This window comes from Phaenicophaeus curvirostris, chromosome 9, assembly GCF_032191515.1.
Source record: "Phaenicophaeus curvirostris isolate KB17595 chromosome 9, BPBGC_Pcur_1.0, whole genome shotgun sequence".
Taxonomy (NCBI): Eukaryota; Metazoa; Chordata; class Aves; order Cuculiformes; family Cuculidae; genus Phaenicophaeus; species Phaenicophaeus curvirostris.
Window position 1 is genome coordinate 31,786,891 of NC_091400.1, and position 22,443 is coordinate 31,809,333.

A 22,443-nucleotide genomic window follows, 5' to 3' on the forward strand; every position below is an offset into this window, starting at 1 on the left:
TTCAGTGCTGAAGCAGTAATTGACAGGCCTAAAATGAACTGATCAATTACAGAATTTTACACATATTTTTGTATTGTGATTCATATGATATATATCAAGAGACTTTCTATTCATTTGTAAAATACATAAATTATTGTAAACTTTTAATAAAAAGATCTGTTTTAAACCTTGAAATTAGATAAATTGGTTTGGTCCTTTTCCCAGGTCTCTGAAAGTGAGTCTTTGATGAGTTATAGTAACTTTCCTGGTAATTTAACCATAGAATAGTTTTGGTTGGAAGGGACCTTCAAGATCATTCAGTTCCAATCCTCTTGCCATGAGCAGGCACACCTCCCACCAGACCAGGCTGCTCAAAGCCCCATCCAACCTGGCCTTGAACACCTCCAGGGATGGGGCAGCCACAGCTTCTCTGAGAAACCTGGGCCAGTGCCTCACCACCCTCATTGCGAAGAAATTCCTCCTTACGTCTAGTCTAAATCTGCCTGTCTCCAGTTTATACCCATTGCCCCTTGTCCTATCGCTCCAAGCCTTTGTAAACAGTCCCTCTCCAGCTTTCTTGTAGCTCCTTCAGGCACTGGAAGGTTGCTCTAAGGTCTCCTTGGAGCCTTCTCTTCTCCAGTAATTTTTTAAACTGCTTTTTTAAGTTCTACTTGGAAGGAAAAAAAAAAAAAAGATTAGAACTTGAATAAGAAATATTCTTGCAAACCCACAGCGATGTAACTTACCTCCTGCTGAGCTGAACATCAACTTTTCTCATTTTCCCGTCTCTGAATTGTCGGTGGGATCGTGTCCGAGTGGTACCCACCGAGGGGACAGGGATGCGGGCGCCGGGCGGGATGGGACAGCGTGGGACGTTTCCCTTTGGGAAAAACAGAGCCCTCCTGGGGATCCCCGGGTCTGGGAGGGCTGCGGGGGGAGCCGTGACCCCTGCGGGAGCGAATGGAGTGCGGGGGGAGCTGTGACCCCTGCGGGCGCGGCTGCTCTCCCGGCTGGGAAGATGCCACGGGTGGATGGGCACGGACAGCCGGGCGGGGCGGGCGGGGAAAGGAGGAGGGGAGGCGGCTGTTCGTCGGCTTTTCACTCTCTTCGCCGCTTCTCCCCAGGGCGAGGAGGCTGCGGGAGCCCCCGGAGCCCATGTCGGGGCGGCAGGAGGAGGCGCTGCCCGCCTGCTTCGCGGGGCTGGGCGCGGGCAGCCCGCGGCCGCGGCAGAAGCGCGGAGGGATGTTCTGCAGCGTGGAGGACGCTTTCGACAACAAAACGCTGGATTTCCCTTCTCTCAGCTCCTCCGGCACCGCGACACCCGCCGGGGGGCACCGCCGGGACCCAGAGCCCGGCCCCAAACCCACCGCCCCGGAGCCGCCCGGGGGATGCGCGCAGGTACGGGGCCGGGGCCGGGGGGGGGGACCGTGCGGGACGTTTCCCTGGAGAAAAAGAGCCCTTTCCCCTTGGAAAAAGGAGATCCCTTCTTTATCACTGCCTGCAACTTCCCGAAAGGAGGATGCGGGGGAGGCGCGGGTCAGCATCCCGGCTGAGTCCCCGTCCCTGGAGGTGTTAAAGGGACGGGGAGATGAAGCGCTTAGGGACGTGGCTCAGCAGGGGACGGGGCCGGTTGGGCTTGATGATCTCAAAGGTTTTTTTTCCGACCTAGCGAGTCTGTGATTCCCCCTGGGAACTCGGGTCTGAGCCGCCTGCTGGGTCCCTCCCGGAGACCCCATCGGCGGAGCCCCACGGCCGGGAACGGGGCCGGGAAGAGCCCGCAGGTGACAGCGGCCGCTTCTCCAGGGACGGGACAGAGCTGGTGAAGGGGCTGGAGAACAAGTCTTCTCCCACTGCGGTCCTGGGATGGGGTAGTTTCTATGCCCCGTGGTGCATAGTGGAAAGTGCAAGAAGTCTTCGCTGGTTCTGGGGAAATGCCGCTGTTTGTGGAAGCAGCAGAGTGATGCTGGAAAGTGCTTAGGACTCAACACGGGTTGAGGGGAAAGGAAGCTGAAGCTGCCAATGGATATCAGCAGGGCTGGTTACTTGTAATCAAAAAAATACTGTATACGTGCTGTGGTTGAGTCACCTTCCCTAGAGGTGTTTAAAAGACGGGTGGATGAGGTGCTGAGGGACGTGGGTTAGTGATTGATGGGAATGGTTGGACTCGATGATCCGGTGGGTCCTTTCCAACCTGGTGATTCTATGATCCTATGAAATGGTGAGTGTTAAGAAAAAAGATTTAGAGGAGCGGCTGAGAGAGCTGGGGTTGTTTAGCCTGGAGAAGAGGAGGCTGAGGGGAGACCTCATTGCTCTCTACAACTACCTGAAAGGAGGTTGTGGAGAGGAGGGAGCTGGGCTCTTCTCCCAAGTGACAGGGGACAGGACAGGAGGGAATGGCCTCAAGCTCCACCAGGGAAGATTTAGGCTGGACATCAGGAAAAAATTTTTCACAGAAAGGGTCATTGGGCCCTGGCAGAGGCTGCCCAGGGAGGTGGTTGAGTCACCTTCCCTGGAGGTGTTTAAGGGACGGGTGGACGAGGTGCTGAGGGACATGGGTTAGTGATTGATGGGAACGGTTGGACTCGATGATCCAGTGGGTCCTTTCCAACCTGGTGATTTTGTGACTCTCCCGGCTCCCAGGACCGGGCTGGGGGCTGCGCATCCCGCGGGGCGGCGCGGGGAACTCCGTTCCTCTCCGTTCCTCTCCGTTCCCCGCGGGCAGGCTCCGTGCGCATCCCGGGGGCGCGGCCGGGGGCGCGCACGCAGGCGGGGACGCGCGCAGAGCCGCGCACACACACACACACACAAACACGCTCGCAGTCCCTCGCGCGGAGAGGCGAGCGCGGCGCGGAGATGTCGCACCAGGGCAAGAAGAGCGCGCCCCGCATCGCGGTGAGGGGCGGCGGGACGGAGCGGGGCGGTCCCCGGGGGGGGTGGGAGCGCAGCCCCGGGGCTCTGCCCGCCGAGGGGGAGCGGGGCGGCGCGGTCCCTGCCGAGAGAGCCGGGGGGTGCGGGAGGAGCGGCCCCCGCCGCTGCCTTTGTTGGGCGCTTTGTCTGCCCGCTCGGGACAAAGGCGCGACCCTCACCGCGGCCTCGGGGCTGCCCGGCCGCCTCCAACTTTGGTTCGGCTGCTTTTTTTTAGCGACGGGAGAGGGAGAGCGGGGTAGAGGAGGGTGGAAGCATCCGAGCGCCTCGCTCCCTGCCCGGCGTCTGGGTGCTCGCAGCTCCCGGAGCCGCCGCTCGAGCGTGGGAGGGAGGGATTCCCTGCTCCCGGCGCCTCTCGGAGCGAGTGAGGGAAAAGCTCGAGATAGCGGTGCCTTCCCCCCACCTCCTCCTCCTCCTTGTTTTGCTGGCTCATGTCTGAGTTCTCTTGAAAACAGCCCCGTGGCTGCCGGGCGCTGCGTGAGCCCCTGGGGAGCGGCGGGTCTGGGCGTGCGGGGACGGGGAGAGGATGGGGACGGGGTGAGGGAGAGGATGAGGATGGGATGAGGATGGGGTGAGGAAGAGGATGGGGATGGGGTGAGGATGGGGTCGGGGTGAGGAAGAGGATGGGGATGAGATGAGGATGGAGATGGGGTGGGGATGAGGAAAGGGATGGCAATGGGGTCAGGAAGAGGATGGGGACAGGGTGAGGAAGAGGATGGCAATGGGTTGAGGGTCTGGAAGGGGTGAGGATGGGGACAGGGTGAGGATGAGGATGGGGACAGGGTGAGGAAGAGGATGGGGACGGGGATAGGATGAGGAAGAGGATGGGGTGAGGGAGAGGATGGGGATGGGGTGAGGAAGAGGATGGGAACAGGGATGGGCTGAAGAAATAGGATGGCAATGGGGTGAGGGTCTGGAAGGGGTGAGGAGGAGGAAGGGGTAAGGAGTGAGGAGGAGGGTGGGGATAGGGTGAGGGTGGTGGAAGGGGTCAGGAGGAGGATAGGAGAAGGGGTGAGGATGAGGAAGGTTGGGGGAAAGGGTGAGGGTGTGGATGGGAGAAGGGGTGAGGAGGGGGAAGAATTGGGGAAGGGATGAGGATGGAGAAAGATGGGGGAAGGCGTGAGGCTGAGGATGGAGGAAGGGGTGAGGGTGAGGATGGGCCCCACAAGGGGAGGGGCCGTGGGGCAGGCAACGCAGAAGCTTTTCTCGATTGATTTTATGGCACAAGGGAAAACAACAAAGATGAAATAAAAGGCTCGGTGCTTTTCAAAACACAATGCAATTCTTTAATAGCTTTTTAATATGCCAGTGATGTTCTTCAAAATAAGACCCCACCATGTTTTCCAGGCTGTTCAGTATCAGCACAGAACGCTGTGTTTTAAGTCCTCTCCATGTGCTTTTGCATCCCTCAGTTGTTTTTGTGCTGAGGCCATGTGCTTTGTGTTGCCCGTTTGAGTCTTGGTAATAATTTTTCTGGCAATACCAGAGAGCAGGAAAGGAATCCTCTTAAATTAGGCTGCAGTTCCACATTTACATAAATACTGTTTTCGAACACAGCTTTCTAATTTTTCTGGTTAAAGATTCTGCAAATCTGACAACTGTACCAGTGTCTTGCTTTGAAGTGTGGAAAGTCCTTGAGGCATTATCTGCCTCACAAGACTGTGGAAACTAATGAATGTCAATAAATTACTAGGTTAATAAGATGCACTTAAAAGTCTCTGTAACTGGAGCTGATGGAGGAGTCAGGTACATGGCTGAGCTGCAGGATGTTGACTTGCAAACCTTTTAGAATTGCTGTGAACTTCAAACAGTCTCTGAACCAGCTCTAAAGGAGTTCCTGGTGGGCCTTTAGGATGGTGATTCCTGCAAGGCAGGTCAGGAGCAGCAAAGGCTGGAGCACACTCTCTTCTGCCAGGTCCACTCAGAGATGCACGGCTCAGACTTGAAATGGAGGGTGTTCTGATATCCAGAGCTGTTGATTTTGGCTGTGTTGGCTGCATGTCCCAGGCTTGTACTGCACTTCCAGCTGGGGTTTCATAGAAACACAGAATCATTAATGTTGGAAAAAACCTCTAAGATCATCATGTCCAACTATCTAGCCCAATGCCAGGTCCTGAAGTACCTGTCTACACATTTTCTGAACACTGTCAAATTCGAACTCAGAGTATTTCACTGGGCAGCCTGTTCCAATGTTTCTCCACTCTTTCAGCAAATAAATTTGTCCTAATATCCAACTATTTGGTGTAGAATAGTTTGGATAGTCACTAAACTTGTACGATTGAAGGGCAAAATATTAAGTGCTAGATTCAATGAAAGCTTAGAATGAGTAAAGTAGCATCTAAATAAAGTAATCCTTTAAAAAGTGCATTTTTTTTCTCCATTAGAGTGACCAACTTCTAATCAAAGGAGGAAAAATTGTCAATGACGATCAGTCATTTTATGCAGACATTTATGTGGAAGACGGTTTAATAAAGTAAGTTAAAGATTTATTTGGTAATGCGATATCTAAGCATGATACAGTGCCATGGAATTTGAACAAGGTTCCGTTATATCCTTTTTTCTCTTGGAAATATGTTCCCTTTTTGAAAAACAAGGACAGCTTTAGAATAGTGTCAAGAAAGAAACACATTAGTGCACTTCGGCAGCTGGGAAGACTTATAAAGTACTGACAGTTGTGCAGGAGACGAGTGCAGAGCCAGATTCAGCACTGCAAAGGCACTTGAGGAGTAGCACCGAGTCCAGCACTGAGACCTCAGCAGCTTCTTTGTTCTGAGCAAGGTCTCTCCGGCAATGGCCTGATGTGTCCCGATGCTGCTGGTGGATGCTGGAGGTGGGATGGGTGCTGCTGGGCCAGCAGGGTGGGACCCCACAGGGTTCTCCAGCAGACCTCGGCTCCACTTGTGGCACAGTGCACTCCCTAAGTGGAGCTGCTTCTCCCCGTTGAGAGAGAACCTAGACCTACAGTGTGAGGAGGCCTGGGCAGTGCATGTGTATGTGCCCATGGATATATGACCCTAAGCAGTACTTCGAAGTTCATTTTGCATCTTCACTTAAAAGTTGTTGCCAGTTAACAGCAGATCTTGATATAATTTTCAGACAAATTGGAGAAAACCTGATTATTCCTGATGACGTGAAGACAATTGATGCCTACGGCCAGCTCGTGATACCGGGGGGGATAGATGTCCATACCAGACTGCAGATGCCTGTGATGGGGATGACCTCTGCTGATGACTTCTACCAAGGCACAAAAGCAGCCCTGGCAGGAGGAACCACAATGATCAGTAAGAGAGAGCAACATTCAGACAGACTTCTAAGTAGAACACTGATGAGCAAAATACACTGGGCCTTTTGTCATTGGAGAGATTTTTTTACACTCGTATCAGAGAACTGTTCATTTTTGCTGTAGAAATCAAAGCGTTTCAAAGCTAATTAAAATGCATTGTGTACCTTTCTGAACCTCATTCTGTTGCTACGCATTTATATGAAAAATATCTAGCTGTTTCTACTTCATCTCATAAGAGGCTAAAATCGAAGAAAACTTTAAATACCTCGTAATATGTTTTTAATAGCATTGCAGCTGTGTTTTTGTAAGAGTTTTTCAGCTCTGTGAGCGTGACTTCTGTTTCTGGGTTAATGTAACACAATTTTGAATTCCTGTTTTGTTCTTGTTCTGGTCCCTAGTATGTGACTGAAGGACCAGTCCCAACAAATGCTGGCATAGCTCTGTACCAATCTCATAGCCAGGGAATAGGAACAAAGATAAGGAGGGGAGCAGTGACTGAGGGGCTGTGGGTGACCAAGGCAGCTGTGCAAGGACATGCTTTGGTCACCTACCTCTCTTAGATGTTGTGTGAAGAAAGGGGTAATAGTAGCTTTATAAGTGGAACAAACTCCAAGTTCTCGCTGCATCTGGGAATTTATTAATTCTTTCATCAGTGCTATAGAAATGAGTTAGTATTATCATGCCTCCTTCACACGGCAGTAAAGTCTTGCATGAGAATATTGGTGGCTGCTGCAGTGCCCGGGTGTTTCTGTAGCCCTTTCCCTGGCACGTGCGCTGATGCTGTGCAGTGTTTCCTCAGTTGACCACGTCTGTCCGGACGCGGGGAGCGGCCTCCTGGCTGCCTACGAGCAGTGGCGTGGGAGCGCCGACAGCCAGGCCTGCTGCGATTATTCCCTGCACATCGACATCCCTCGCTGGCACGAAAGCCTGAAGGAGGAACTGGAAGCCCTGGTGAAGGACAAAGGTAAGGACAGAAAGTGCAGTATTCTGGCAATGACCCCCCTCACCCCAAACCCCCATAATTATTGCAGTACAGCCACATAAATAAGTCACCGTAGGGCAAGCGATGATAGTTACTGCTTCTCTGCTGTGCTTCTCTTACGTGATAAATGGGATGGATGGGAGGGACCGCACTCCTTTGCTGTTGAGGTGTGACCTGCCCACCCTTAGCCCTCTAGGAGAAAGGTGTGCACTGAGATATTGGCACCAGATTCGTACCGTAACATCTTGGTTTGTGTTCTCACCTTGGGGCAATTTACAGCCTGGGCATGAAAAATGGTTTTTCATTTTTCATCATACTAAAGGAATGGTATCGGGCACCCTGGTTCAGGCTGCACCTCGGTACAGAAAAGGATTTAAATAAAAATGCTCAAGATGAGACTCAGAATAAAACTAAACTTTAGATTTTCCATACAGATTTTGTTTGTGCCTCTAATTCCTGAACATCCTGAAGTATCTGCTGGACACGGTATACTGGGAAGCAGGCCATGTGGCAGGAATTAATGCATTTCGTTAATGCTTCTTTTCACATTTGAAAATACATTTTGTTTTCAGATATGCTAATGGAGAGCTAAATGACTTTGGTGTAATTTGCAGTCTTGCAGGCAAGGGCTTAATTGGTCAATTAACATAGAAATTTACAGGGAGTTCCCCATTAAAATGCAGAGCAGCTGAAGTAAGGTAGCTTTTCCAAGCTTATCCTGAGTATTTTTTGTATGTATGTTCCCATGAAAAACAGTTTATTTGTAATTTGATCGTAGTTTGGGATTAGTTGTTGCCTCTGTCCGTATAAAATACAGTAACAATTCTCTGGCTTTGACTTAGTGCTTCATAAATCATCCTTTGTGTTAGATAGAAACAGTAGAAATTAGGATTGTGTGCAGTGCTGTATGCACAGTCCTGCCCATCTATTTCTTGAGATAAATAGCAGCACACTAAATAAGTGCTCTAACATTACAGAAAAAGGTGAGACTCTTAAATTTAGGCTAAGCACTACTACAGTAGTTCACAGACAATTACCAGAAAGAAGCTGGGGTTAAACCATAAATTGAAGCCACTGCTGGAGGGAAAACTCAGGTTGGGAGCAATGGGTTTGATTCTGTGTGTTTGGAGCAAGTTGTGGGGAGTACCTAACATCAGAAATGGGGTTGTTTTTTTTTTTTGGTTCAGGTGCACCCAGAGCTAGGGGTGTATTGTCTGTCATGGCTCCTAAGCTTTGAGGTTTACTTCTTGGGGAGACAGTTCCCATTTCAGCCTCTCAGCTGCTTTGGTTTCAGTGTTGCCCTAACCTGCCCAGCTCTCCTCCATGGTTTGAACAGACCCTGCTCAGTCTGTACCAGGTTGCCCAGTTCTCAGCTGGGACAACAAACACACGTGTCATTTTCTTTTTTCAAGGTGTGAACTCTTTCCTGGTTTTTATGGCTTACAAAGACAAACTTCAGTGCACGGATGCCCAGGTAATATGGCCAGCCAAGAACATCATTGCCCGTGCTCCAAGTGGGAACGGTGATTTGTCTGATGTTGGGCAACCCGTTGTCTCTTGGCAGATGTATGAAATATTCTGCATTATTCGAGACCTGGGGGCCATTGCCCAAGTGCATGCTGAAAATGGAGACATCATTGATGAGGTACGGTATTTATATTCCTTTAAATTAAAGGTTGACTGAGGATTTTGATTTAAGGCAAAGTGCTGGCTTTAACATATAGGTCATAGTGGTTAGTGGAAGGTGGAGCAGTGCCAGCAGGCTTTCAGCCTTTGGTTGGTGCCACAAATTCAGTAGGTATCAGTCCAGATGAGAAAAGGAGGAGCAGCCTGCTGTGACATTTTGTTGCTTTGGGGAGAGGACCATAGAGAACTTCTGTGTCTGCTATCAGCAGGGCATCACCCTGGTCACTCACCTCGCAGATCTCCAGCAAAAGCCAATCTGAGTTGAGCTCGTGGCGTTGCAGCAGAGCAGTTTCTGGTTGGTCCGTGTGTGTGGGCACCGAGCCTTGCAGCAGCCAAGGGGATGGAAAAATAGCGCTTCTGTGTCCTGGCCCCATTCCCCAGGGAGGCATAAGCTGATTACCCAAGCCTTGAAGGGGAAGGGCTGATAGGAGGCTGTGTGGTGGCAGCCTATGCCGGTGGAAGAATGTGCAGGAGGATCAGGGGCTCCTGGTAAAATCAGCAGCATTCTCACAATTCCTTGCACGCACTTGAGTGTCATCACAGAAATCTTTACGAGGACTGTGTTCCCAACAAGTATGCTTTGGAGCTTATTAAAGGATGACTGACTGCCCTAAGTGATCCTTTATCACGTTATCAATCTTGTTTAGAAGTCCTGACTACTTGAGAAAATCAGGAGGTTTGCATGTTTTGAAATAATGTACATTGCACTTGGCAATATTTATTTCCCAAAGTGGTACTCAGGAGTTCCCTTGGTATTGCAAACTTTGCTCGTATTCATTATTTTTCCTTTTTACCTTTAGAAAAGGAAACCTTAGATATTGCAATCAAGTGATGCAAGGTAGAATTAGACTTGCAGTTCCTTTTAGCTTATGGTGATGCAAGTGTTCAGTCTAGTGTGGGAGAAGAGTTTGAAATGAAAGCAGGATCCCGATCCTTCAAATAGGCTTATTTGGACAAACAGGATAAAGGCTAATTCCCTGGGATTTTATCTGAGAAACCTGTTGTTCAGCTGGCTGTCAAACACAATGTGATCCCAAGCAGTTCAGTATCTTCAGAAGTATTTCTTTGAGCAGCCAGCATCGTGACACTCAAGCCCTGGGGAGAAACTCGAGGATATCTGCAACAGGAATACAGCGGATGGAGAAATCCTTTCAGAGCAGGATCTTTAAAGCCCGTGAGATCTGGTCTGTAGCTTTGATTAATGTCTTTGCATCCAGTGCCAGCTAAGTGGAGGCACTACATGATGTAAAACATCAGGCAAAGGAAACTGGGTGGGGTGTGTGCTGGGCATCTGCTTTCAAAGACAATGTGAGTGACCTGGATGCAAGCCAGGGTTTATTCCAGCTCCCGTTGTTGTGGGGTCCCAGCTAACATGGGGTTCCTGTGGGGGGACTTGATTCATCCCCAATGTGGCATGAGGCTGTGGCAGTGGGGACGGAGTCTGCCGGTCTTTGGAGGATCTGCTGCTGCTGGAGCCACGGAGCCAGGCGGAAGAGGAGGTGGGTGCAGCTGGTAGGGCTGCTCAGCTTCAGGGCAGGCAGCTGTGCTGGCAGCTGTGTAAAACCTCTTCTCCCACTGCTGCCTTTCCCCAGAACTGATGGGGAGTGAGCAGCAGCAGCCTTTCATCTGACCCATGTCCCTGCTGGTGCATAGCGCAGTGCACCAGGGGTGGGGAGTGCACACGGCCGTGGCTGTGGGACTTACTGGGCAAAGCTCTGGAGAAGTGGCACTTGCTGTGCCCTGCTGACAGTCTCATGTGCCTTGCACTCATCTCCTCTTCCTCCACTGGCTTCTTGGAGCAGCTTCAGGGAAGCTCAGGTGTGGGGATCTGCTCCTTCCCTGTAGCGACACATCACATCTAGCGCGGCCTTAGAGTAGGCTCAGTTTGAAGAGAGGGGAGAATCCAATGGTACCGCTGGGATGCAGCAGTGCCCAGTCCAGAAATGCTAGGAAGTAGCTGCAGCAGTTTGTGGAGTGTGACAGTTACAAATGGTATTACCTCATTGTATTCAGGAATTTCCACTATCCTTCAGGTACTTCTGAAAAGGAGTTTTGTGTTCCACATTACTTTGGATAGGCTGTTCATACCCCCTACTAGGCATAAAGAGGAATTTCTTCACAGTGAGAGCGGTGAGGCACTGGCCCAGGTTGCCCAGGGAAGCTGTGGATCCCTGGAGGTGTTCAAGGCCAGGTTGGATGGGGCTTTGAGCAGCCTGGTCTGGTGGGACACGTCCCTGCCCATGGCAGGGGGACTGGAACCGTATGATCTTTAAGGTCCCTTCCAACCCAAACTATTCCATTATTCTAAGACTGCTCTTTCATTCATCTTTGTACACCTAGGAGCAAAAGAGGCTGCTGGAACTTGGGATTACCGGGCCAGAAGGGCACGTCCTCAGCCGCCCCGAGGAGGTAATGTCTGCAGCCCTTCAGCAGAACAGCCTAGGGGTTTAGAACAGCCAGTGAGGCTGTAGCAGAGATGCCGTGAGACATTTTCTGCGTGTGATCTGGTGTCCGCAGGTGGAAGCAGAGGCAGTGTACCGTGCCATCACCATTGCAAAACAAGCCAACTGCCCCTTATACATCACCAAAATAATGAGCAGAGGTGCAGCAGATGTGTTGGCTCAAGCAAAGAGAAAAGGTAAGACATTGGTTCATATTTGCACACTAATTTTGCCTATTTAAGTATGTCCAGGGATTTCATTCTAGCTGCAGATTTTAAGAACTCGTTATCACCCAAGTTCTTTTACGTTTTAAGGGTGCTAAAGCTTGGTGTTGGCTTTTCTTCACAGCGTGTGCCAGAGCTAATTGCTCTGAGCTGGAAAGATTTGAGGAGATGCACTAGAAACTTTGACACCTGAATCTCGGCAGCTGGGAAAAAAAAGGGAAATAATTCACTTGCAAGCATTTGTCATGAGCTAAATGAAAAATGGATTTGGAGCAAGCTCTAGATTTCAAACTGGGGCTAGGGTGGGAAGAGCTGGAAGCAATTCCTCGGGGAGGAAGAGTAGAAAGCCATGCTCAGGGACAGGTGGACCTCTGCACCCAACCGGGACACTCTGCCAAAGACCTTGCTTTGATTTACAGGAAAGCATGAGGATTTGTAGATATGAATGTATATTTGATCCAAGGAGAAGATAGATGGGTTCAGAACTTTCTCTGACAGCATTTCCCAGCTGTATGTGAGAATCTGAGGAATTAACGTGAATTTAAAAAGCTGAAATACTGAGAACACTGAAGATAAATAAAACTGTCTGCTGTCATTAGCAACAGTATTTATCTGCATTGTGTGAAAAGAGGCTGCGGGATACGCAGCATGTTTGCTCTCGTTAATTGGGTTGCTCCACAGGCACAGTCGTGTTCGGAGAGCCCATTACCGCCAGCCTGGGCACTGACGGGTCACACTACTGGAGTAAAAACTGGGCCAAAGCTGCAGCTTTCGTCACGTCTCCCCCCATCAGTCCAGACCCCACGACACCAGATCATCTCACCACCCTCTTGTCCTGGTGAGTTCTGCGTCAGGGCAGGTGCCTGTGCCGATCTGCTGTGTTTGCATCCCGCCTGCGTCCATCTGAATGCTGTTTACAATAACAGCATTGCCTGCAGAGAAGGGTTGGCTGGGGTCGTAGCCCCTGACCACCCTGGTGTGGCTCCCCCAACTTTTGCTGGTGAGTAACATCCTCCCTGTTTCTGAGGTAACCCCAAGTCTTCACCCACACCTGGGCACCCTAGGGAGCAGTAGCACAGCAAAGCTGGCGTGCAGTTCAGCCTTCCCCTTGATATTATAATCAGAGTAGGAAAAATAATCCATCAGTTGTTGCACTTTTCCATATCAGAAGAATAAATCTTTGGGGTTTTGAGCAAAGAGCCTGGTTACTCTTTCAAAAAGAGCCTAAATTATGATGAAGTCAGGTAATAGTTACCAGATCTTCTGTGTGAAAAACAGCTCACAGCACCCTCAGAAATGGAACCGGGGAAGATGTGTCCTGCACTAGTCTTTTAACTAGACTTTCTTTGGGATTTATGAATCATAAGTTGCCTGCTCTTACAGTATTTCTTGGTGAAACCAATCTGTACCAAACAGACCGAGCACGGAGCCTGCAAGCCATTGGTGCCACACGCAGTCTTCCAGGTGACGGTGGCTTTCGCCCACTGAGAGGAGAGGCATCACAGGGCAGAGGAGGCGGTGTTAGTGCCATGAAAGCTGTTTGGGAGGTGGCATTAGTGCCATGTGGGCTCTTTTCTGCCGTCGGGTGCCTCCTCTGACTTCCTCTGCTGTGCTTTCCCTAGCGGGGACCTGCAGGTTGCAGGCAGCGCTCACTGCACCTTCACCACCGCGCAGAAGGCAGTAGGGAAGGACAACTTCACCCTCATCCCTGAGGGAACCAACGGCATCGAGGAGCGGATGTCAATAATTTGGGAAAAGTGTGTGGTAGGTACTAAAATAACCCTGATTCCTTGTGAAGCTGTGGAAGCAGGTGCACGTGAGCAGTGCTTTTGCTAAGTGATATCAATGTCCTCGTTAATTCAAATGAGCCAGGAGGTGTGACATTGTCTAGATTTGTACTTCAGAGGAACTTGCTAATGAGAGAAAATGTGACACTCATACACCTTCAAAGTGTCTTCAAAGGCTTTAGTACGGGGATCATCTTCCCCACTCTCACTCGCAGTCACAAGAAAAAGTCTTTTCAGTGTATTTTCCTAAGGGTAAGATGAGATGTTCCTCTTCCCTGAGGCTGGCAGGAAACCTGGGGAGGTGGGTGGGGACAGGGCATCTGTCACTTGTTGACCATGGCCATACGTACCAGCTGCCTGGTCACTCCTGGCCCCGTTGCACGGATGGGTTCCCACAGCACCTCTGGGTCTGTGGGACAGCAGAGCTCTGCGGCCAAGGCAGAGCAGTGGTACGTCAACGTCTGGCCAGGGGGATTGAGTCCTGTGTCCCTGCCCACTGGTGCATTCTGCCCTCCCCAAAAGCATCCCCAGGAGCCTCTAGCCTGCATATCACAGAGCAGACACCTCCGAGTGGTCTTCAGGAGCTAGGGAACAAAGCCACCATGAAGTCTCTGTCTGAGGTAGGTTTTGTTCAAAAGATAAATAGAATTTATCTTAAGATTATAAAGAAGGATAATAACTAGTGCTCTTTTCTCACTTCCAGTCTTTACTGAAGTATTCTAAACCATCTTTAGTGAATATGAGACACCCGTATAGAGTTGGAGCCTACCAGTGAAGGTCTTGCTTTTCAGAGAACTTAAATTTCACAGAGTCCAGGAAAATCAAAGCCTCTATTGTATTATTTAACCCACATGGACGAGGCTTAGCCCCCTGTGTCTCCCTTGTCCCCAGAAATGCAGCCCTATGGCAGTGTGGATCCTCGCACCATGTGGTTATGCAGTTGGATCCTGCAATTTCTTCTTCTGGTACCTTGTTTCTGCGGGTGGGAGAGCACTGATCTGGCCACGGGGACAGGACTACTGTGTGTTACTGGGGGCAGAGCGTGTCTCTCTTGATCGTCCTTCTTCCCTTCTCTTTCCTAGGTCCCTGGGAAGATGGATGAGAATGATTTTGTAGCGGTGACCAGTACCAATGCTGCCAAGATCTTCAACTGCTATCCCAGGAAGGGCCGCATTGCTGTGGGCTCTGATGCAGACTTGGTTTTGTGGAACCCTAAAGCTACTAAAATTATCTCAGCAAAAACCCACAATCTGGTAAAATAATTTTTTAATTATTTTCTCGAGTTGTTTTTGGAGTCAGAAGAGAACATTAAAGCAGTGTATTTTTTCACATTGGAAAGATCAGGCCATTCAGCAAGGAAGAAGCTCTTTGTGCAGATAAAATGATGAAGGACCTTGCATTTGATTTAAAAACACAAGCAAATAAAATTGTCCTTTGGTTACTGCGAAGGGTAGGGTTGTAAGTCAGCAGCAGTGACTACTCCGAGACAATCTGCCTCTGGTACACAACTTTTGCTATCCATGTATTTGCTGTGGGCTAGAAAAATGTAAGTGCTGAACTTGTTTTAAGTATTATATTAAATTGTATTAATAGTTTATCAGCCTCCCTACCCAAGAGCCATGGATCTCCATCCCTATGTGTGCTCTGGTCATCCACGGGCACTGCTTATCTGCAGGAATGACTCGTTTGTGAGAGATTCAGGTGCACCTCAATGGCATTTTAGCCATGGAGGGGACTGAGGTGTTGTAAGGGATGTTGGCAACAGAACTGATCGATATTAATGTAGAAAAATTTTTGACCCATGGGTTTTTTTTACCAAAATGTTTTTAATTTAAGAAAATTATCATTAAATCATTATGATTAAAAAAGTTCAGGTGTTTCCTTTAAAAAGCAGAAACAGGTTTTCATTTAGTCCAGAAAATTAATTTTTTTTTTATAATGCTGCATTTTTTTCACTCTAAACCTTGTGATTTTCTGTATAGTTTGTGATAGTAATGGGAGTATGTGAAGCGAGTGGCACAACTGATCATTTCCCACAAACCAGGCTTGACTTTCTGTACCTGTTTTAGTAGAAGACTTGAAGTGACTTGGAAGAAGTGAGAAGAACTTCTTTTCCCAGATGGAGAACTTAAGCAGAGCTCTTCTGGGGCTTAGATAGAATTAATTGTTCATGTGTAGTAAAAGTCTAGTTTGCTCCAGGAGTGTTGCATGCCTTTTGGGCAAGTACTCTTGTGAAGTTTTAGTTTCTCCATTGCAGTTTGCTTTCCTTCATGCAATTACAAGAACTTTTATTACTGGAAATGTGAAGGGTTAGTTAAGTACAACTAATTGTGCACAAGTAGCAATGCACCAATGGGATTGTATGTATAGTTGGCTAGACCATCACCTTCTCTTCTTTACTTTTAACCCTTCAAATACCTTGGTTTGTTCTTTCCAGAATGTGGAGTACAACATATTTGAAGGCACAGAGTGCCACGGTGTTCCTACCATGGTCATAAGTCGAGGAAAAGTTGTTCTTGAAGATGGAAACCTGTTTGTCACCCAGGGGTCAGGTCGCTTCATTCCTAGAAAGACATTTCCTGATTTTGTTTATAAAAGGATAAAAGCAAGAAACAGAGTAAGCAGACTTTGATTTGCAATAATCACATGTTTTCATTGCAGTCTTTCTGAATTATTGTGTTGCCATTGCTGCTATGATGAGCCTGCTCATGGAATAGGCAACAGAAAGAAGAATATTATTAATATTTTTTCTTCTTAAGCCTTGGAAACTTGTACTGTTGTCCTGTAATTGCTTTGGTGTGTGGCTTGGCACATTAATCAATGTTATCAATGTTAGTAACTATGTTACTAACGATTGTGTTAGTACTGTTGCTAATAATAGTAGTATCATTAGTATAATTTACCTATTACAAAGTTATAAAGCAAAAATATGACTTCTAGCAAATCTGATGTTTGGTTTTGTATTGAGGTAGAAGGGAGGAATTCCTCTCCTACCTCTATTAGAACAGTTTGTTATTGTATTATCAGTGTCTGCTCTGTATCTGTCAAAGACTAATGGATGCAGTGTTCAGTAGTTACTGGAAATACAATAAGATAAATCCTTCAATGTGCCAACACAGCTTTTTTAGGAGATACGAAGATGTGCAAATACATAAAAAGCTTCTTGACAGCTCTGCCCTCCTCCCCTTTTCCCATGCATTATTGTAGACATTTTCGTTATGTGTTGTAAATGAAGAAAGAGCACAACTTGTTAACCCAACTTCCATGCTGTGGCAGGAACCCCTGGCTTCTGGGTGCCTGCAGGTGCCTCCAGGAGTTGCCTCTGGAATACGGGTGGCACGGGACCCTGCCAGGTCCCTGCAGGATGGAGATGGGACCCTTACAAGTCCCCGCAGGATGAGGATGGAGGGGAGCTTGCCATGTCCTTGTGGAATAGGGTTGGGGGTGGCACCCTGCCAGATCCCTTTTGGATGAGCATGAAGATGATACTCTGCTAGGTCCCTGCAGGACAGGGATGGATGGGAGCCTGCCAGATTCCTGTGGGAGGCTGGTTCTCCCTCCGTGGCACTGCCCAGCGGTGGCAGCCACCTCTGCTCTGTTTCGCAGTGCTGGCAGTGGCCTCCTCCTTTACCCTGGCACTTCCTACATGCTTTTTCATGCACAGACAAGCAGCAAGGAAGCCGGCTGGTCCCATCAACTGGGGCGGAGGATTCCGAGGCTCCTTGTTAGCAGCCAAGCTGCCTCTCTGTCCATTATGGAAGCAGAAACCCTGTGCTATATTTGTTATAATGAAGTGTGATGTTAGCTAAACGCAGTGAGCTGAAGTCCCTGCTCTGGCGGGGTGATAACTGGGCATCAGCCCAGGTGATGAGGGGTTTTTCTGTTAATGTGTTTAGGCAGGGGCTTTTGATACTTTGCAAGCAACTGAGCAACCTGTCCCTGCTACCTCTCCATGCTTGATTTAACTGGAGCTTTCAACAAGAGCTACAGTCAAAAATAGGGCTGAAAAACATTGAGCAGGGTATTTTCTTCACCAGATATGCAGGGTGATGAAGGCAAAGGTCATGTAAAAGAAAAAAATTCTATAGAAAATGCTATAGACTTCTCAATAACCATGCATTTTTAATTTGAAACTCGGCACTTTTTAATCTTCAAAACCAAGTCCCTTCTGACCTTGTGGCTGTCACAGCTTCACCTGGGAAGAGAAACAGCCTGAAGGAAAGACATGATGAAACACTGGTAGTGCAGTCATTAGGGCTTTGGCTCTCCTAACAGCCATGAGCACCTAGGGCTGAGCTTATCCTTCTTGCAGGGGGGTGTGATGGTCACACTGGGCAAGACTGGTTGGGGCATGTGCCCATGAGATGTTGCACTGAGAGGAGCACAGCCCCTCGCATGGTGAGCAACCCCCAGCCACCTCTCAGAACCCCTTTTCCCAGGGGCTTGGAGCCTTTGCTAGGAGGGCAGCGCTGTTCCTGTGGGGCTGGGCAGCATCCTCCGCTTGGCTTTTAGGGTGGGAAGAGCTGCTATCTGCTCCATCCTGCCTGGGCTGCCCTCTCCTTGGGGAAGCACCTGGTCTGGTCTGTTCAGAGGTGCAATTTCCCTAAGAGCACTCAGTAAGGGGTTAAGCACAAACAGAAGGACAAGTCTTTACCCCTATTTTAGGTCTGGTTCTTGTTCACCTTGCCTTAAATACGCACCTTACAGCTCTGCTTACTCCTCACCTCTTAGCTGGCTGAAGTCCACGGCGTCCCCAGAGGGCTGTATGACGGACCAGTTCATGAAGTCCTTGCAAGCACCAAAGCTGTGGCTCCCACTACAGCGTCCAGGATCGCACCCTGTGCGGGAAAAGCCCAGGCTGCCCCCGTGCGCAACCTTCATCAGTCGGGATTCAGCTTGTCTGGTAGGGCAGGGGTCCCCTGAACATTGTGGGGGAGGCGCAGGGGGCTGGGTGTCACCAAGTTCCAGGCTTGTGTGAGCAGCCGGGCAAAGCTGAGGAATAGAAACTTAATTTTTGCTCAGTAAAGAGCAATTCTTACTGTTGCAGCAGCTGTATTAAATGCAGCACAGGGATATCTAGAACGTGTTACTGTATCTATGTAAATGCATTGATGAACGTGGCAGGGGGTGCTGCAGGGTGGCTGCGATTACAGACTCTACAGAGGGTGGAGGCTGCAACCATGGGAAGCTGAGGCTGAAGGTGACGGTGTCACCATGGCCCTGCCTGGGTCAGTGGGGATGCTGCCGTGGCTGATGGGGGGGTCAGGACTTAAGCACTGACTGCATTGTCCACGAGTCAGGGGTTAGGAGAAATCTGGTTTGTAGAGATGAAACAAATGTCTCAATTTTCAGGAACTAGGGAGATAATTCCTTTGGTCTCTCTGTGTAAGATAGTGATTAAGCATTGCTCAGCTCAGCATCCTGCAGAAATCTGCCCAGCAGCTTTATTGGGGACCTTGAAAATCCAATGCTCTGCCATAAAATAAAACTTTCTTAGTCTTGTTTTATTAGCTGATTACAATCAGATGGATCATATGTGGCCTTGCAGTATTTAAAGTGGCTTTATAAGAAATATGGGGACAAACTTTTTTAGCAGGGCCTGTAGCTATAAGATGAGGGGTAATGGTTTTTTAAACTAAGAGAGGCTAAGGCTCAGAGTGGATATGAGGAAGAAATTGTTTAGAATGAGGATGGTGAAAACACTGGCCCAGGTTGCCCTGAGAGGTAATGGATGCCCCATCCCAGGAGGTGTTCAAGGCCAGGTTGGATGGGACTCTGAGCAACCTGTTCTGGTGGAAGATGTCCCTGCTCATTGCAGGGCGATTGGGCTAGATAAGCTTTAAGTATTCCTTCCAACCCAAACTATTCTTTGATTCAATGATATATTGTTTAATAAATGTTCAAGGTCCCACTTTTTACTATATAGAAACTGTTTATCTACAGGAAAGCCATTTACATTGTTTTCCAGAAAGAGGCAATAAAAAAAAATAAAGACCTTCAGGCAACTCAAGTCATTCCAAACTGTACAATAATAATATAGTGTCTATAATTATATGTAGTGAAAATGTTAGCATTTCCCTCAAAGGAAACGTTTTATGATCTGTGCATTTAAAGCAGTGGGATTCCCACACTGTGCTGACAGCGCACCCTGTGCCTGTTCCTCTTCCCTAGGGTCACAGGCAGACGACCACATTGCCAGACGCACGGCTCAGAAAATCATGGCCCCGCCGGGCGGACGGTCCAATATCACCTCGCTGTCCTGATGGACCCCACGCTGCCGATGTGCCGGCATGGCTGGCCCCACCGCAGCCACTGCTGGGACATGTTTGGGTCCTGCTGGGGCCGGGTCCAGCTGGAAAGGGGACAGTGGGTCTCTGTGAAGCTCGGAATGAAAATCAAGCATTCTTCAGTTGTCCCAGCCCCTTCTTCTCGTAGGTAGAAAATAGAGTAACTCTCCCGAGAGGTAGCACTCCCATCTCTATTTCTTCCAGTCTGTATTTCTTCACTAGCTACTTGGAAAGCCCTTCCCTTGTGCATGTGGGCACCTAGGCGTACACTTGGAAGCGTGCTCAGCTGTGTTACTGGTGGCTCGTGGCCACAATGAAAATGGAGGTGCATTTTGGCTGGAATACGCTCCTTTCTAGTAGCAATGACTGCCCTTTCTAGTTGAAGGACTTTTAACCGATAAGCACTTCTGACTTGGTATGATTTTGATACAATGAATTGCATCTCGTCTTGTTTGCAGCATCCCTGAGCAGATCTCTACACCTTCTCACTGTGCAAGCCTGGCTGTGCTCCAGAGTCACCGTCGCTGTACCCATGAGACAGTGAGCCTGTTCAGGATGGCAGCGTGTCCGTCTGTCCCTGCAGCAGGCACAGTGCCGGTGGGGTAGGACAGGTGCCGGCTGCTCCTGGGACCCGGCACCGCAGTGGATGTGCTGGTGGGCTGTAGGCTTCTTTTTTAAAGATTATTTATAAAGTTTTTCAAGAACCAAGCATAAGTCTTAAAACCAATAGCAAGGCTCGTTTGAAGGCCAGTTGCATACGACAAACTCTTTTATAAAGGTTATTATAGCCCATTTATTATATTTAAAGGTATGTACAGTAAAGGTGAACCTCTATGCCACGAAGCTATGCATGTACCTCTAACAGAGTGGATCACCATTCATTTCCTGTTCCTTGCTTTGAATAAAGCTTTGTTGGAAATCATAAAACAATAGAAGTGGTTCGTCCAGCTTAGTTGATTTTGGTGTTTTCTTCCTTTTGGTTTTTATGCATGTAGGTTTGTCACATGACTTTGCAGGTTATGGTACTTCCTTTTGACAAAGAAAAGAGGCTTATTATTAGCTGTGTAGGAATAATGGAGAATCCCACCCTTCTACTTAGACCTGGTATGCCTGCTAGGAGCTGCTCAATCAGATTCAGTGTCACATAGCTGGCCTGCTCACTGAAAACTTTTGGTTTGCAAGTAAAGCTAAAATTCCGTGAGGGTGGTCTGATTTTCCCAGTAGGTCAACACTTCCCATGCCTTTGAGGTTCAAATGCAATAAGAGACGCTGTATCATGCCTGTGAGATGCAGATTCTCCTCAGGCAATGTCAAACTGTGGTTTCCAGCTCTGTCTGAAAGCAGGGAGAAAGAAAGGGAATGAGAGGGTTGTGGAAATGTGAGTAAGCTCCATCAGTGAGAGCTGAAATCACAGTGTTCTGCAAGTCTGGATACATAACTGATGAAAACAGCTATCCGGTACTGTCACCAGTTCCTAAGGTATGTGTAAGGGTTACAACCCTTTCTCTGGGGGGCTGGGAGGTGGCTACAGAAAACATCAGGGCTGTTGGTTTGCCAAGCCACGGCAGGGATGGGCTGTCCTGCAGAGCTTGGGGTGGAAGGGACCGATCACCTATCCAGAGCCACATCCTGCAGCAGGACCTTATGTGCACTGCTGTGCAGCCCGCTAGTTAAATAGGAATGAACGCTTTGTTATATGAATTCACACATATAAACCAGGAGGGAATTTTATTTGGTGGGTGTTTTTTTTTTTTCGTTGTCTGATCTGACCTACTTCTCATAGCTTAATGCACTGACCCATAGTAATTTCTGCATCCAGCATATATGGGGAATGTATTTGTTCATATATTTCATATCTTATTTTAAACAAACCATTTAATTTGTTGGATTTGGGGGATTTTTTTTTTTTCCTGCAAGTGCACCAACACTATCAAACATCTATTTAAAGGGATGATTTGAGGAACGGGAAAGAGAAAAGTCACAGTCTGGTGGCAGTGACCTCTCTCAAGTGCCAGACATACAGGGGGTGACAGGGGTACAACTGGCTTGGTAGCACTGTGATCTCTGAGGTACTGGAAACATCCCTGTCTCTAACAACGAGGCTTATTAGTGGAAGGATAGCGTGGATCCTGGCAGAAGGTTACTATCCCCTCTCCCAGCATCTTCCTGCAGAAGTGGATTAGGCTGGTCCCTCCACTCACCTCACCAGCTGAGGGCTGAAATCCACCTCTCCCTTCCACTTTGAAGGGGGGGTTACGTCCATCTCCTCCATCAGGGAGCAGATGCCCAAAGGCTCAGGAGGCACAGAGACACTACTGCGTTCTTGCCTCAGCCTCCTAACCACATGGAATGGGGCTGAGAGCATTTCTGCAGCTCTCCCAGTGCTGAGTGGAGTCCTGGCAGAGCCAGCTGCCTGCTAACCTAATGCAGCCAGAGCCTCCGGGGCACAACACAGTTTGTGTTTGGCCCTAATTTCTTCAGACAGCTTTCCTGCAGGCTCTGGGTCAGGCACCTGCAGGCAAAGGGGACTGAAGAGACACTTCATAGCCTTGACTGATGGCCCATGCTGGGCTCCGCGCCTGCTGTCTGGCTCTGTGGCAGAGACAGTGAAGCACCACAGCCCCGAGCCCCCACAGCCACGTCTGGAGTGGGGATGAACCTCATACTTCCTAGCAGAACAGGAAAAAAAAAGTTAAATAAAGGGTATAATTTGAAGACAACAATTGCTGATTCAGAAAACCACAGAGTATGCAATGCAGCATATCAGTCTTAAATACGTGCACTTTTACAGGCAGCAGAAAATTGCCTGGTGCTAAAATTGAGAGCAAGAGCACCCTGAAGCCAAGCAT

At 48.8% G+C, this 22,443-nt stretch overlaps 1 protein-coding gene across 2 annotated transcripts; it reads left to right on the top strand.

Moving 5' to 3' along the window:
* Positions 1-1,127: 1,127 nt before the first annotated feature.
* On the top strand, positions 1,128-20,500 carry DPYSL4 (dihydropyrimidinase like 4). Of its 2 annotated transcripts, none has more exons than XM_069863383.1 (14): positions 1,128-1,377; positions 5,289-5,377; positions 6,001-6,185; positions 6,987-7,151; positions 8,582-8,643; positions 8,734-8,814; positions 11,196-11,264; positions 11,373-11,493; positions 12,202-12,358; positions 13,143-13,284; positions 14,390-14,560; positions 15,745-15,924; positions 18,039-18,210; positions 19,479-20,500. In XM_069863383.1, the coding sequence occupies exons 1-14, from the start codon at positions 1,135-1,137 to the stop codon at positions 19,568-19,570; spliced, it is 1,929 nt and encodes a 642-aa protein (XP_069719484.1). In that variant the 5' UTR covers positions 1,128-1,134; the 3' UTR covers positions 19,571-20,500. The 2 variants fall into 2 exon arrangements, with proteins under 2 accessions (XP_069719484.1, XP_069719483.1); XM_069863382.1 differs by lacking the exon at positions 1,128-1,377 and adding an exon at positions 2,818-2,871 and having other exon boundaries at positions 19,479-20,499.
* Positions 20,501-22,443: the final 1,943 nt, after the last annotated feature.

Excerpts from the sequence above, each read along its gene's own strand:
- DPYSL4 (XM_069863383.1), top strand. The coding sequence starts at position 1,135 with ATGTCGGGGCGGCAGGAGGAGGCGCTGCCCGCCTGCTTCGCGGGGCTG. Across the intron at positions 11,494-12,201 it reads GGCTCAAGCAAAGAGAAAAG|GCACAGTCGTGTTCGGAGAG; the intron begins GTAAGACATTGG and ends GTTGCTCCACAG. Across the intron at positions 14,561-15,744 it reads CAGCAAAAACCCACAATCTG|AATGTGGAGTACAACATATT; the intron begins GTAAAATAATTT and ends TGTTCTTTCCAG.